Source organism: Serinus canaria, chromosome 3 (assembly GCF_022539315.1).
Source record: "Serinus canaria isolate serCan28SL12 chromosome 3, serCan2020, whole genome shotgun sequence".
Lineage (NCBI taxonomy): Eukaryota > Metazoa > Chordata > Aves > Passeriformes > Fringillidae > Serinus > Serinus canaria.
Window position 1 is genome coordinate 59,881,046 of NC_066316.1, and position 15,115 is coordinate 59,896,160.

General features: G+C 35.5%; 1 protein-coding gene across 1 annotated transcript in view; it reads right to left on the reverse strand.

Moving 5' to 3' along the window:
• The window catches only part of LAMA2 (laminin subunit alpha 2), a 332,662-nt gene that overhangs the window by 180,232 nt on the left and 137,315 nt on the right, over positions 1-15,115 (reverse strand). The window contains exons 11-12 of the mRNA XM_018916714.3: positions 13,731-13,871; positions 12,222-12,395 (exon numbers count right to left, since the gene is read on the reverse strand). Of these exons, the coding sequence (XP_018772259.3) occupies positions 12,222-12,395; positions 13,731-13,871 (315 nt within the window). The remainder of the gene's footprint in view (positions 1-12,221; positions 12,396-13,730; positions 13,872-15,115) is intronic.

Here is a 15,115-nt window from a genome sequence, read left to right on the forward strand (position 1 = left end):
AAATGGAAATTAAAAATAAAACATGCAAAATACATACAGGAAACCTACATAAGAATTTAAATTAGATTTTCTGGGTTAAAAACACCAGAAATCTTTTGAAGAAAACAAAGGAATACTTTTTTATGGATCTACTATAACGTTTTACTTTAGCTGCTTGTCATGAAACATTTCATGGATCTATAGAACAACCATTTTCTAAATGCAGCATTTAGCCACACAAAATACCAAAAGACAGCCTGAAAGAAATATCACATAAAAATCTCAACAGGAAGTCAAAGGTGCATTACATTTTGGAACATAAAATGTGATCTGAGTAAAGTTACTTCTCTGTACAATACATCGACAGATAATTGCCCAGAATTATCTTACTTCTCAAAAACAAGTATATAAAAAACCCTTCACAGTACTGGAACACAAAGTAGACAAAGTATCTAAATAATAATTTACAAGAAAAGTATTTCAATCTAAGTTATTCATATTTGCCTAGAATAATGCTCTCACAGACAGCAAAGTACATAAATGGCAGACTGAAAGCACACTATAGTCAGTAATAATATTTATAAACACATATAAATTAGGTGAAAAGCTGCTGCTTTCATTATTTTAAATAAAAAAACTCATAATTTTCTTTTCCACCACAAAAACTTGCATTGAAAGCTGGGAAGCTTTTTTCTTATGACATTTCAATTTTGCCTGTAACTTTCAGAAAAACATTAGATTTTTAATTAAGTAAATTGAATTAAGAACCGTGTTGGGTAATACATTTTCAAACAGGTTTCACAGATTGATGAGGCCACCCCTGAATGGTGAATGCACTTCTATTTGATTCAAAATTGAGACAGTGCAGGGACAGTCAAGAGAGACTCTGAGATTTGGAGAGCTCTTTTGCCTATCCCAAATCTTTTCAGCTATCATTTATTTTCCTTGAATATTACAAGCATAACCATGTTTTGTTTCATGCAGCTCTGGGAAGGCCTGGTAATGAGTCTGGTGATTTACTGATAGAATCATCTATTTGATCACACTTATGGTAGGAAAAAGAGATTCTGAGTTATCCTGGAACCATTAAGGTTCTAAAGCACCTCTGTGATGAGTATCATTCATCAGTGTAATGCTGCCAGGTCCACCACTAATCCATGTCTCTAATCACCCCATCTACACATTTTTAAACATTTATTTCCTAGGATGGTGATTCCACTGCTTCCCTGAGCAGTTTGTTCCAATGCTAGACCACTCTTTCAGTGAAGAAATATTTCCAAATCTTTAACCTACACCCCCTCTAGCACAACCTGATGCCCTTTCCTCTCGTCCTGTCATGTGTTACCTGAGAGAAAAGACCCATGGCCACCTCTTTATATCCTCCTTTAAGGTTGTTATAGAATGAAGTAAGGTCCCTCTGAGCTTTTTCTCCAGGATAAACAACTCAAATTTGTTACCAAATGTTAGGATTTTTCCTCTATTGCAAGTGTCTGCTCAGAAACAAAGGAAGAAAGTTGTAGTGACATTTCCTCAAAGGCACACTGCAGTTACTCAGACAACTCCAAAAACGCCTAAGAGGATCACACTTTCCAAATTCAGAAACAAAGTATCTCTCTGTGATGTTTCAAATAGAAAATCTGAGAATGTTTACTGAAAAAAGCCAAAGAAGTATTTTAATGAACCATTGCCAGCTAGCTCAAACATAAAAGCTTGAGAGTTTTTTGAAAAAAGTTGCCCTGATCATTCCTCTATTTAATTTTCTGTAATTTTTAATCTCATGTGGCAGTTTTTATTCTCTTTCATCCTTTGTGTTACACATTCATATTTTTGTTCAACAGATGAGATGCATGTATGAAGTGATTTTTATTCAAATGTATAAGTATACTTATGACCTATTTGATATAGAACAAAAGACACAGAACAGTGACAAATCTGGATTTTGTGCATCTACCTGAGCTGATACATCACCTATGAAAGAGAGGAAAAATTCACTGGGCCTCCTAGCACTGAAGCTGAAACTCGGCAAAAAACCCGTAGAAAGTTCTTTCTGAAAAAGAACTTTTCCTCACAGCAGACTAAACAGAATTAGCTCACACATTAAAGTAATAAGACACAGCTGACCAAACAATGTATCTATTTATTTGATTATCTTTAAAGGCATCTGTTGTTACAAACCTAATTCTAATTTAAAAAAATGTGGCTTCGGTCCACCAGCTTTATTACTTCAGAGTGCTTAGGTTTATTAAGCTAGGAAATCTTTCCATACCTAATAAGAATAGAATACTGATCTATTATTTCCTTTTTCATTTCACTTTTTTAACTTTTCCATCTGGTTTTTTTTTTTAACTTGGCAAACATTTACAATTACTAGATATGTGCAGAGCTCTGTATTGTTGCATTTAATTTAAAATATGTAAGAAGAAAAAGTTCTTCTCCAATATGACAGACTTTGATCATCTAGGCTTCAAATAACTTCAAAGTAAATGAAACAGTGTGTTGTGGTTTTTCTGGAGCACAGAAGATACAATATTGATGGAAAACTACAGATTACTATTCCCTATATTTATATCCATTAATATTTCTGCAAACAAGCTACCTAGTTCACGGCAAAACAAACCTAGAATTGTCTGAAGTTTTGCCTTAGTAAAACTTCACATGGTCAAGTATGTGCTGCAGTGAGGGAGAGCTCACCAGAGTAAATGCCAGGAAACCTTCTGGTAGGAAGAGAGGCACAGTCATGGAGAGGATTGCTGTACTGACTGGCTAATTTGGCTAATTGGCTAATTTGCACAGCCTGAAGTCTTTTGTTTAAGGGACCGCTCACGCCAGGTCACACCTTCAGAGCTATCCTACAGATAACTGAGACCTGGTTCAGGAATATATAGAGCCATTTCTCTTCTTCAATTTAATTTTAAAAACTGAATCATAACAAAAATAATCTTTTAAGATGTTAAACTGAAGGGATGTATCTCTGGCACTGTCATTTTTAATTAATAAAGCACACTTGAAATCCTCAACATAACAAAAAAAGCCTAGAAGAAAATTGACACAGAAAGTTGTTAAAATGACTGCCTTCACTGTGAAAAATTTTCCTGTCTCTAAAATGAATTAAACTAGCCAAGGAATTGATCCAGAAGTGTCAGGTGTTTAATGATATTTAATACTTACAGCTTCAAAAACTTGTAATAAAATAATGAAAAATATTGATAATGTTACAGTTCTTCTATCTTGCCCATTTTTCTGAGGAAGTTAGCTCTGGAAAATAAAGTGATGGAGCTAAGAGGGCCAAACATACATCACTCTCTGCAATCAGAAAACAAAAAAAAAGGATTAACCCGCATCACAACAGAGAGTGCCTGTGAAACTGAAAAGGAATGTAAATACCAATCACAAATTCATCCAGCCATCTCAGGAGACAGGGGTGGTACAGCATGTATTGTCAGAAACATTCTAGCAAAATATGGAATGTTAAGGCAGGCTCACAAAAGAACCCCACAAAAACACAAAACAACCTCACCAAAAATAAGTCCAAATCCATTCATTCAGGTAAAACAATCATCTGTGTCTACTCATGCATGCCATCTGCTCTTGCTGCTGCCACTTCTGTCAATCTGAAGTTGATAGGTAATGGCCCTGTGATTCAGGGAAACTGCTGAAGTGTGTACTCAGGCTTCAGTTTGAGAGATGGGTTCATTTATCATCACAATAAGCTATTAACATTGATAGGTCACAATGCACTGAAGAGACAGCCTAATTGGCTCAACTCAGCTCTGCATGTGCCTCTAGGAGAGGACTGCTGCTTTGCAGGTAATATTCCATCATCCAACAAACCACCTGTTTAATAATTCATTGCAGCTCAGCTTAGGGTTCCAGCACATGATTATCTCTTCCATATGCCAAGTACTGAGGTCTTAGCCCTTTTGTATCTTGGGTGCAAGAAGACAAATACAAATTCATTCTACAGTTATGGTAATCCACATTTCTAAAAACTTTACTGAATAATTAAAATTCCCATTTTCTAAAGAAATATTTTTCTTTAAAAAGAAATTTTATTTCTGTATAAATTAAATCTAATTTAAAAATTAAATAATAATTAAATAGAATATTTCTTTATTTCTGTATAAAGCTAGGGTGTCTCTCTGGAAAATAAAATCTCTTCTGCCATCATTCTCTTCTATTAAAGATCATGTTGAATTATGCAAACTTACTAGGAATGTTAAGTAATGGATCTCATGTTGCTTTTGAGAGATTTCACAAAGCAGCATGAGTCCATTCAGAGTAGTCAGGGTAGATGAGACATGGGATAGTGTATATGAGACACAGGATCTACAGGATTTAAAGGATGCTTCATACTCCATTCAGGTATTAGATCAAAACATGATACTCAGTATTAATATGCTTAGAATGATGACTCTATGAAAACACAAGTTAAAACTAAGCAAATAATTCAAACTTCTGATGACTACTGTGCGACTTACTTGTCAGTTCTGGTTACCATTCCATTATTCATTTCCTTGGCTGCTTATCACAGCCATAATGAGTACTGCTATCCATAAACTAACACAAAACATAATAAAAAAGCATTACTTTGTCTACACTTTGAATATCAGTTTGGATTTTCTTTCACTAATGATATCTTAATTGAATTTCTGTGATTATCAACCATTTATACCACCTTTACGTCTTCTGTACTCTTGTTAGTAATGCTGCTTTGTGTTTGAAAAATCAGCGACTCCTGCCAATATTTTGTTTTACAAACACACAACCTTTTTGTTAATCACAATTGATGTAAAATGCTGTTTACCAAGTTAGTTGGATTAGGTCTCCCAGATCTGTGAATTGATAAAAAATTCCCATAACACCCATACAATAAAATATGAGTCCCATAAATCCACACACACAGACTTCCTAATTGCATGAGCATACGGGTGATTAGCACTTGGATCTGGGCACTGGCGCTACACCTGTTTGGTTTTAAAACTTCATATTGACACAAGGCATTGTGTCAATTCAGTTTAGGAACCAAAACTTAGTTTCTAAGGGCAGATGTAGAATAGCAAGGCTAATTCCTAGATGTAAAATGGAAACAACAGAATTTATCCATCTTGTAGAGAAGCTGCGTGTAAGGACAATCTTGAGATTATCAGATGCTACTGAGCACATCAGACTTCAAAAACAATATAGTACAGATTGAAAATACAACAAATGGTTTGTGCTAAAGGCTGTTTCCCTTGTGCACCATCAGAAATTCTCAGTATTTCTGCCCTGCTGCATACTGCCTTTTTGACACGGAAAGCAAAATGGAACACCACAGAATTACAGAACTAAAGCTCAGTGGCATCATGCAGTGTTACTAATGCATTATATAAACTCAACAATTTCAATTACATTCTATTTCAAGATTTTGTAAATCATTTAAATTTGAAGTAAATTATGGGGGGCAGGTAAATCAAACAGAAATTTTGCAGTTTATTTATTCATAAAGGGAAGTCTGGAAACTAAACATAAAACTAGCTCTTTATGGCTCTCAATATTTTGAGAATGACTTTTCAGTGGTTCTCAAGTATACCCTTTTGGTGACGGCCATAAATTCCTTCATCACGTCCTGTATAACCCAATATGAACTAGATGTCTGGACTATAAATTCTCTCTGATTAATCTAAGTGAGTAAAACTTGATTAAACACTTTACTTACAGGTACCCTGTGATGAGCAAGGAACTCTAAATATAGTTTTCAAAGCAAACACTTATTTTGCTGATGAAGTATTTAGCATGCAGAGGAATGTATATAAGAGGAATGAAGTATAAGAAGAGCAAAATCCCTATGTATCCTCCCTTTCATAAATTTCAGTTTTCCTTTGCAGTGGTTAAGTAACCCCTATTCAATTCAGCTATGTCTAGCTTGGGAATCATCATCACCATATATCTTTGCTTGGTGATAAGCCTTCAGTACAAACCTCCAGATATATAAATTCTTCCCAAGTCAAAGCCTTTTTTGTTTTTCTTCTGCTTCTTCAGACCCTTCATTATTTTAGTATTTGGGATCAAAGAAATCAGAGAGTAAGACTTTGCAAGCTGGAAAGCATATTCCCCCAATTTACTTCCTTCTTCATTATTTCCTAGCACCCCTCAGTGATCTCTCTCTAGCATTCACTTCCCTTCTTTTGTGAAACTGCTTTATTTTCTGCTTGTTTCTCCATTTTTCAACTGCCTCTATTGATTGAAACCCTTGCCTTCAAGGCAGACTTGGGTAAGCAGGTAACACAAAGGACACTTGCGATTTATGAAATAATTTCACCAACAGTAAATTTCCTCTTTTATCTAGGGTAGTGTAAGATGATTTTAGCACCAAGAAATTAAATGTAACATGGGATACATGAAATACTGCAGTCAGTGTTCTCAGCTAGGCAGAGTCTGAGCCCTGTTTGAACCCATTTCCAAGGCTCAAAGAGGCTGTAACAGTCTACTGGGCATCCTTAGTTTCCTGGTAATCACAATAATGGCTGTACTTGAACCGTCCCAACAGGCTACCCAAGCATCATTAAAAGTATTAACGAGGAACAAAGTGGGCAAAATTTACTTATCTCTTGGTGGTTCTTTGTAGTCATGGGTAGCTGAGCCCCAAGGAGGACAGTACTAATACTGCTGCACTTTTTACTGGGGATCAAGCCAAATTTGGCAAGCCACAGCTGTGAAAGAATGCAGAGACCTAACCCTGTTCGTTTCATAGTGACAAACTGAAAGAATATTCCAATAAAAATAAAGAATCTAAACCAAATAATGAAATGCAACTTAAGTAAATTTCAAGAAAGCATCAGGTGTGGTTGAAATCCTTAAAACGTTTTGCTCTTCCCTTGGATGTCTGCTGTGTTTGTCTCATCTTTTCCATATCTAACTCTGCCTATTATCTCAATTTTTAGAAGCTATACTGAAATAAGTGCTAATAAAAGAAATGGCACATTTGGTATAAATTAAAGACACCTTCATACCATTGACTGAGTCTGATTACCATGGTGACTTGGTTTCAGTCAGGTCAGTTTAGATTGTGATTTAAAATAAAACAGAAATATTTAGATCAGTTTAATATTACTTGTTATAAAAAGAAAAACATCAATAAACTAAAATATCTTTTTCTTAGAAGGATGCATTCCAATATGAAAGACAAAAGATACTGAAGTTGCTCTATTTACAAAATTTATTTTTAATTTAGGTTTAATTGAATTGCTTTAATTTTCTGCCATGAGTTGGCTGTTGACTACTTAAAAAAATCTGAAATTTGCAGCAACTCTGAATATTCAGGGGTGATGAAGTACATTTCTTGTATACGACGTACTGTTGATGCCTATTACTGTTTCTTTTATAGATATGGGTAACATGCATATAACCCAACTATTTCATCCTACTCATATTTACAATATATTAAGAATCATTTAATGTCCCTCCAGAATTGATTCTGGTATGTTATCCCTTACACTTGAGGATCACATTAGTCCCTACTCTGTTCCAAATTTACTGTTGCAAGCTTGCAGATGTGCTTTGCTGCACATTCAAATCTGGTGCTGACACTTTCCTGTGCAGAGGGTAGAAAAAGGGCAAATTCATCATTAAATACTGACCTTACCATCACACAGTGAGCAGATGCCTCACACACTACCATTAGGTCACTAAAGGGTGACCTGCTTAAAATTGAACAACCCATATTCATTAGGGAACAAAATCTTCTCCTGATGGCCTAAACTGACCATAGAACCTGAAATATTGGGTTTTCCTACAAAGGTGCACAAATGGAGATCCCACCAGCTCACCTATGCTGCACTACTTTGCTTCCCCGACAATAAAAGCAATACAGACACATGATTGAAAAAAAATCAATCTGTTGGCTGAATTTGACACAGCTGAGTGTTGGAATTCCCTAGGCTAGATTACTTTCATTAGGCCACATAATTTCAAAATCAACTGATGGTAAAAATAGTAGCTTCCAACTACAATTTAACTTGCATTTCATCCATTTATACCAAAAAGTATTATGTTAGATTGCTTTCCTTTTTGAGGCAGGCACTAAAAGTAAAGAAGTTGTGGGTCTTTTTAACTGCATCATGTCCTCTGAACAAGAAAATCTTGAGATTTGAAATCATGACAGTACTAGATGAAGCTTTCTGGGCTTAGATGCGTTCATAATTCAGGACAATTGATCCCAGCACTTCAGTTCCAGCTGATTATTGTATCATTTACGCTTCTTTATGTTTTGGGTCTCAACTCCATCCCTTCCCCCCTGGGAGCCATAGACTGCAATTTGCTTGTATTATTCCGCCTTTTGTATCAGAATTGCCTAAGAAATGAAAACAAATGGAAGGAAATAAACATAAAAGCTATGAGGACCTAGTTTATGATTATTTTAGAATTCAATTTTTAATGCTATGAGGTATTCTAGGCAGTCTGTAATAGATAATATGTCACAAAATGAACTGCTCATTCTATCCCAATCTAGTTTTCCACTAGTGAAGTACTTTAAAAAGGCTGACAGATTTTTTTAAATTTGTATGAATTGACTATAGGCTTATTACAGTGTCTTCATTTCTGGACTCAAAAAAACAATGACTTAGTGAAGTCAGCAAATAGGTTATTAGCAAATAGCTAATAATAAAATAACAGGAAAATAAATGAAGGGACAGGGTCAAAAAGTCCCCTTCCTGTTCTCTATGCACAGACTCTACACAAAACTTTCAGCTGCTGTCCTGGTTTTAACTGGAAGTCAGAGAAAGAACAATATCCAACATATGGCTGCTTTAGGTCTATGGAGTTGACAAACATGATCTGCAAGAACTTTTCCCAGAGATAACAAAACTTAACATTCAAACATCTTTTTGCTTTAATTTTCAACATGCTCTGACTTCATGAAGAATCAGCTTACATCAACCTTACTTATATTGAATGTGATCATGCTGTACAACTAACTAAAATGATTCCTTGAAAACGATTCCTATAAAATGATTCCTATAAAATGATTTCCTAAAAGTCCAACAGGGTTGGATTCAAGAAACATCTCAATCCAAGTCTGTCAGTATACCTATAGTGGTTTGGAGGGAAAGTGGTTTAGGGTTTCCATCATGCTTTTTGCAGTTTAAGTAATGGCAGCATTAGTGTCTGCTCAAAACCCAGATGGAAGAGTGGGAGGGGATGCAATACATGCTGCATGTTGAGACCCAACAATGTCCAGAGATTTGAATTCTAAGATGAACTTCACCTAAGGACCGAATTAACCTGCAACTGCTGACCAAAAGCACTGCCCTAATGATCTGAAAAAGGCAAGGTAAATCTCTACCTTCACATTAAAGCTCACCCTCAGCAGAGAAAGGAAGATAAACTTGCAGCTACAGAAAAAAAATAAAGCATGTACCCAAAGATGGAAGTTTCCTCATAGAATTTCAAGTGGCCTCAGCCACCCCTCATGTTTGTGTCATGGAGGGGAGGGACAGGTGTCATATGTTTAAATATGTTGAATATCATGTTTACTTTTGTCTTGTTATAAGGAGCTTCTACTCATCATACAAATTATCAAATTGCTTTTTGGTGAGCCATGAAAGAGGCAGAGTGTATACATATCGTTAGACTTCCAAAATACTGCACACACCTAACCCTTCTGCACTGATTTTAAAGAAACAAGTGTTTCACATTATCCTGCTGATTTGGGTATCTAATTTTTAATTTATTTTATACTTTCTTTTCAGTGCTCTGATCAAACATTATCATACTATAACTCATAACACTTTCAGACAAATTAATAAAATATTTTAGGCACATGTTTAAAAGAAACTTATAGATCCATTGTCAAAACAATTTAAGAAACTGCTAACTAAAAGAAAATGACATTTTCAAATATCTAAAATGTAATTAGAGTTTCTAAAATAATGCAATTTTTCAGATTCTAGAAGGTCTACACAGCACAAGTCATCCTGATTGCTGCAATCCTTAGTTCAGTAGGGAAGAAGTTAGGCAGGCAAGAATATAAACTGTTTTATGATACCTACTAAAGCCTTAATATCAACCATTTTAAATCTGTTCTCTCAAATTATCCACTAGGTATTTTATTTCTAGAAATTAAATTCCTCCAGATTACTCCCAAACGTATTCTGCATTAAAACATTATTCAATTTCTCAGTTCAAATGCATATTATATGGGTTTTTTTAAAAATTACCTGAATTTATACAATGAAGTTTAAGTTCTGGTAGCAGCACATATATTTAGAAGACTAAAAGGGCATGGTAATGTTAAATTAATTTGCTCATGTTTTTGTCCCACTCTGACATAAACAAGAATCCTGTACCATCTACAGCCTCTTGTTATTTAGAATGTCTCCTTCGAGACACAGTCAAAGACCGGTATCACATAGCCTGGTGTCACCCAGATTTAGATGAAAAAGAAAAAGCTGAAGGCTGCACAGGGGCATCCTATTTATAATGGTTTTTTCCTTCCAAAGAGGCAGCTGGAGATGGATGGAAAACAATCAGACAGCACACATATGTCAATCACCACTGTGGAGGCACATACAGGACATGCCAACTTCATAACAGAAGAATTATTTGATATAACTTTTTGAGCTATATTAGAAAACTAGGAAATGCAGCATCATTACTACCTCTCTTTATTCAATTTTATTTTGGGGAGTACTATTTAAGAGCAATAATTTTAGCAATACAGAGGAGAGGCAGCTTTCTGTGACATAAGATTTATAAATTACAAGAGAAATGTCATCTTGATAAAAGATTTCCTAAATTTTTTTTCTATGTTTCTTGAGACAAAAATTCTTAAAGATTTTGCATGCTTTGACATACCAATTATTCTACAGCTAGCATTTATTCTCAAGAAAGGATGTTTTTATCTAGATTCAGCTATTTGGTTTTATTCAGTTTCAGCTATTTAGAGAAATGTTTTATTGAGTTTACAAATAAGGACTCTCAATATTCTATTTCCATTTCCCTTCCCATAGAATAAATCTTCTGGCCTAGGCATGTCATTACGACTATAGTTTACGTGATGCAACATGACAGTTAAGATGTACTGTGGTAATTTGAATGCTTTCACTGTTATTGTAGTATCAAAAATTTATATGGTTCAGTTATTAAGGCAAATTGCTTCATTCATACAGCGATATCTGACAGTAACCACAAAGGACCTCCAAATTGCACTGAAAAAATATCTTCCACATTCAAATAATGTGTGCATATTCCTACCATTATTTTGCTCACTGACTAGAAGCAAGATGGAATTCTGTAAGGAAAAGTATCAGTTCACATTTCAGGGTAAGTTCAGTAGACATGCACTGTTATAGAAGAAACTCCCTCTTGCCCAGCTAAGTGAGCCTGACTCTCTTTAACAATTTATAGGCCATGAAAAGGATGCCCAATTCTTCGGAATGATGTTATTTAGTTTCAATGTGCTCACTTACCTTCTGTCATGCTGATTTTCAGCCAACAGGAAGAAATAAATAAATAAGAGGTTGACTAGCCTGAAGAGACTACAGAGGAAAACGTGCTCAAATACATCACTGTGAGCATTTCTGATAAGTTTTAGTGTAATCAGGGTTACAGGAAATAGAAAGCTGTTAAGCTTTCTTCTCATTTAAGACTCATTCAGTCTTCAACTCTACTCTCTGGAAAAAAAATGAGATTTTCATGAAAGTATTTTGGATTTGGTATTAACCTGTGGGGTGTGAATATGTGTGTACGTGCACACTTAGATACACACAGACTTAAACACACACATTAGAACTGTCACAAAGCTCACAACAGCATTTTTTGAGTTCCAGGGCAGAGAGCACCCCACACACAAGTTTCCTGAAAAACATTTAACACCCCCGCAACATCTGATACACAACCTGCATCTCTGAAAAGCAGATGAGGGAACTGGTTTTCAAAGCAGAGTACAAGGTGGGAAGAGAACAGGCCAAGCTGAGCCACATAATAGCTAGTTCATTCAAAAACCAAAGCTGTGAACTAGCTGCACTTCTCTAATGCCTGACAGCAGGAGACCAAAGAGGGCTCAAGGTTAAAGATACTTAACTAATTTTGTCTACCTAACTTTTTGCCTCAAAAGGATCATCCACACAGGTGATTCCGTTCTAAATTTTGCCAGTCAAACAGCTAACTAATTTTATGCTCCCTTAGTTTCACCCCCCTTCAAAGCCTTACCTTTTCTCTCAATAAATCAAATTAGTGTTTAGGCAAGTACCACCTGCACTTACTTTGTTGCCCAAATAAGCACTGGGTGCGCTCCAATAGTAAATCTGTGGCAGTGCTTTTTGCGCAGCCACGTGGCTGATGCTGAGCTGCTGATGCCCATCAAATCTCTTTTGCGTGGGGATAACTCTGATGAGACCTGGTAAGTCAGTCAGATACCAACCATTCATGTCTTCTATCTAAAATAATAGGAAAATAAATAAATAAATAAAACCCACATTACAATAAGAATCAGAACATTGATAATTTCAATAGTCCCAGCCTCGCATTCTTCAATTTTTTAAAAAACTAATTAGGTTTAATAGCAGTGAAGGGACCAAGGAAAACACAAAGTAAAAACAGAAAACATTTCTTATGATATATGACTAGAAATTATTACTTCTCAGTTTGAAAGAACTGCAAGTATTTGCATTCTCTGCTTCATGGTCCAGAGCAAGAAGGAAATTCCATCATACAAACATATGTGCAAGAATATCTACAAATATTTTGCAAGTTTTCAGTAAATAATATCGGTCACAGATTGTACAGAAAATGAACTGATAAATGGATATACATTTTCTGATTGCTGTAGGCAGCATAATTTATAATATTTTTCCATTCTAAAATCTTACAACCTACAAGGCCAAATACACCTTTTATATCTTTTTGGTGCTGGAAAGCACCAGAACTTGAATTTTTGAAATCCCATAACTAGAAATGAATCATCAGAGAAGAGCACACTGTTTGTACAAAGATGGCTTCTAGAGCCCAGATACTCACAGAACAATAAATGAGTTCAGCCATGGAATGGAAAATTTCTCAGTTGCTGGCATGTAAATGAGAACATTAGACATATATGGTTGCAGACTTCCAGCATAACAATATGCCAAAATCAAGATCTAGTAGACCTAGAACACATTTCCCAAACTCAATCTACAGGCATGAATATGCAGCAAACATCCATTTCAATGGCATCAGTGTCTGAGCTTTGAGAACTAATTTACAGTTTAGAGTATATTTGCAGGCTAAAGACATTTTTCTACAGTATAAATAAGAACAGCAGGTTCATCTCTCACATCCTTTCCTAGGAATGCAGCACACAAAAGAAATGCATTCAAAATGCCCCCTGCAAGGCATTCCTTTTTCTTTTAAGCTTGGTTGTACATTCACTGTTTCCAAATTCTTAATTACTTCAGGTCTAGAAATTTAATGATTACCTGGAAAAGAGGTTGCCCTATGGAAATAGAGTGTTTAATTCAGGAGTGGTTATGTATGCACATTCCAGGACTGTGTTTATGCATATGGCTTCAATTAATATTGTTACAGCTACTTTTGTGCTTTTCACTGCTCTAATTGCTCTATTTCAGAACTTTCTCACAAAGAGTGACGAAGCTTACAAGCACTTTCTTTTGGATAAATGAAAAAAAAGGGACATGCATGATTTTCTAATAAGAAAAAACCTAGTGACAATGGTTAGTGACAACACAAAAAACACAAAGCAAAGGCATGTACTGGTATGATATGATTTTTCTTACACTTCTGTAGGTGAAGGGAGAGTGTCTGCAGACATTTGTTTTCCCAGAGCAGAAACATTCCTCACAGCCTTCGGGATTATTTTGCTGAAGATTGAAGAAACCTGGTTTACAACGGTCACAGTTTTCTCCTTCAACATGCTCCTGGAAAAGCACATTTGAGTATTACTTCAGTTGTCATAGATGAGAATCAGAGATCACTGGCTTTTTATTCTTCAGGAGGACTCTAAAGACATTTATAGGAAAGACTTTCTTATTTGTCAATGTTAGTAGAAAATTCTTTACACAGTAAAAGGTGCACAGTAAAAGGCTGCATGCAAATAGGAAATGGAATTTGGACATTAAAAGAGTTGTCATTTCTCATCTCTATGAATGGACATATTTAATTTCAGGTAATAATCTAATTTATATCCTTTACACTTGAGAGTTTCAGAGTGGAAGGACACATGGCACAATGTTAGGACCTCAACAACCACAGTATGTAGGTAGGGCTGACAAAATCCTTGCACATCTAGCTTAGGGAAAGTACAGTATACAGCAGTAATTTTACTAATCACCCTGAGTATCAGTTTTTCAGAGATCTCTCACTGATAGATGAATTCAGGATAAATACAAGTAGTAAATGACACTAAATATACAGGCACTAAATATACATGAGCTATTCTAAACTTAGCATTTTGTAAATATACTTTTCATAGAAAGCTACCATTGTGCATTAAATCCTACTATCTTACACTATAAATCAATTTGTCCTGTAGGCAAAATTAGACCTAGGTTTTCCACACAGAGTGTGTGGCAGGTGGCTCATGATATTGTGCTGGCTTAGTAATTCAGTATTTTCCCCAATAGAGCTCAGAAAATTCTTCTCCTTTCAGAGGTATTATGCACAGTCACCTTAACCCTGGAGACAGTGCTCTGTGGAATGCACAGGAACTGAACTGTTGGCTCTACATCAGCAGAGAATGAACACATTCTAAAAACCCTGCCTACACTGTGTAGCCTAGGATAGCTCAAAATACACAGCTCCCCAGTAAGTTCACTGAGAGCCATTTGATGGCCTCCTGGTAAAGATGTAGCAAACCTGGCAGAAATGGGGCAAAGCAGAGGGATGTATGGGGACAAAGGATAGCACACATGAATTAAGAGAAAATAGAGACAGTGTGCAGGAAGTGGCAACGACCTGCAAAAAGGGAGATACAATGAAAATTTATTAAAGTTTTCACCACTAATTATGCAGTAAAAATATGTGTAACTAAGCATCTTTGCTCTGTCTCTACTGCTGCGCTCTATGCTCCTCTTCAATAGTATCACACAGACTATTAAACAAACCACAAACACCTTTAATAAAACTCAAGGTTATAAGTGAATTACATTTAACTTTAAAATCT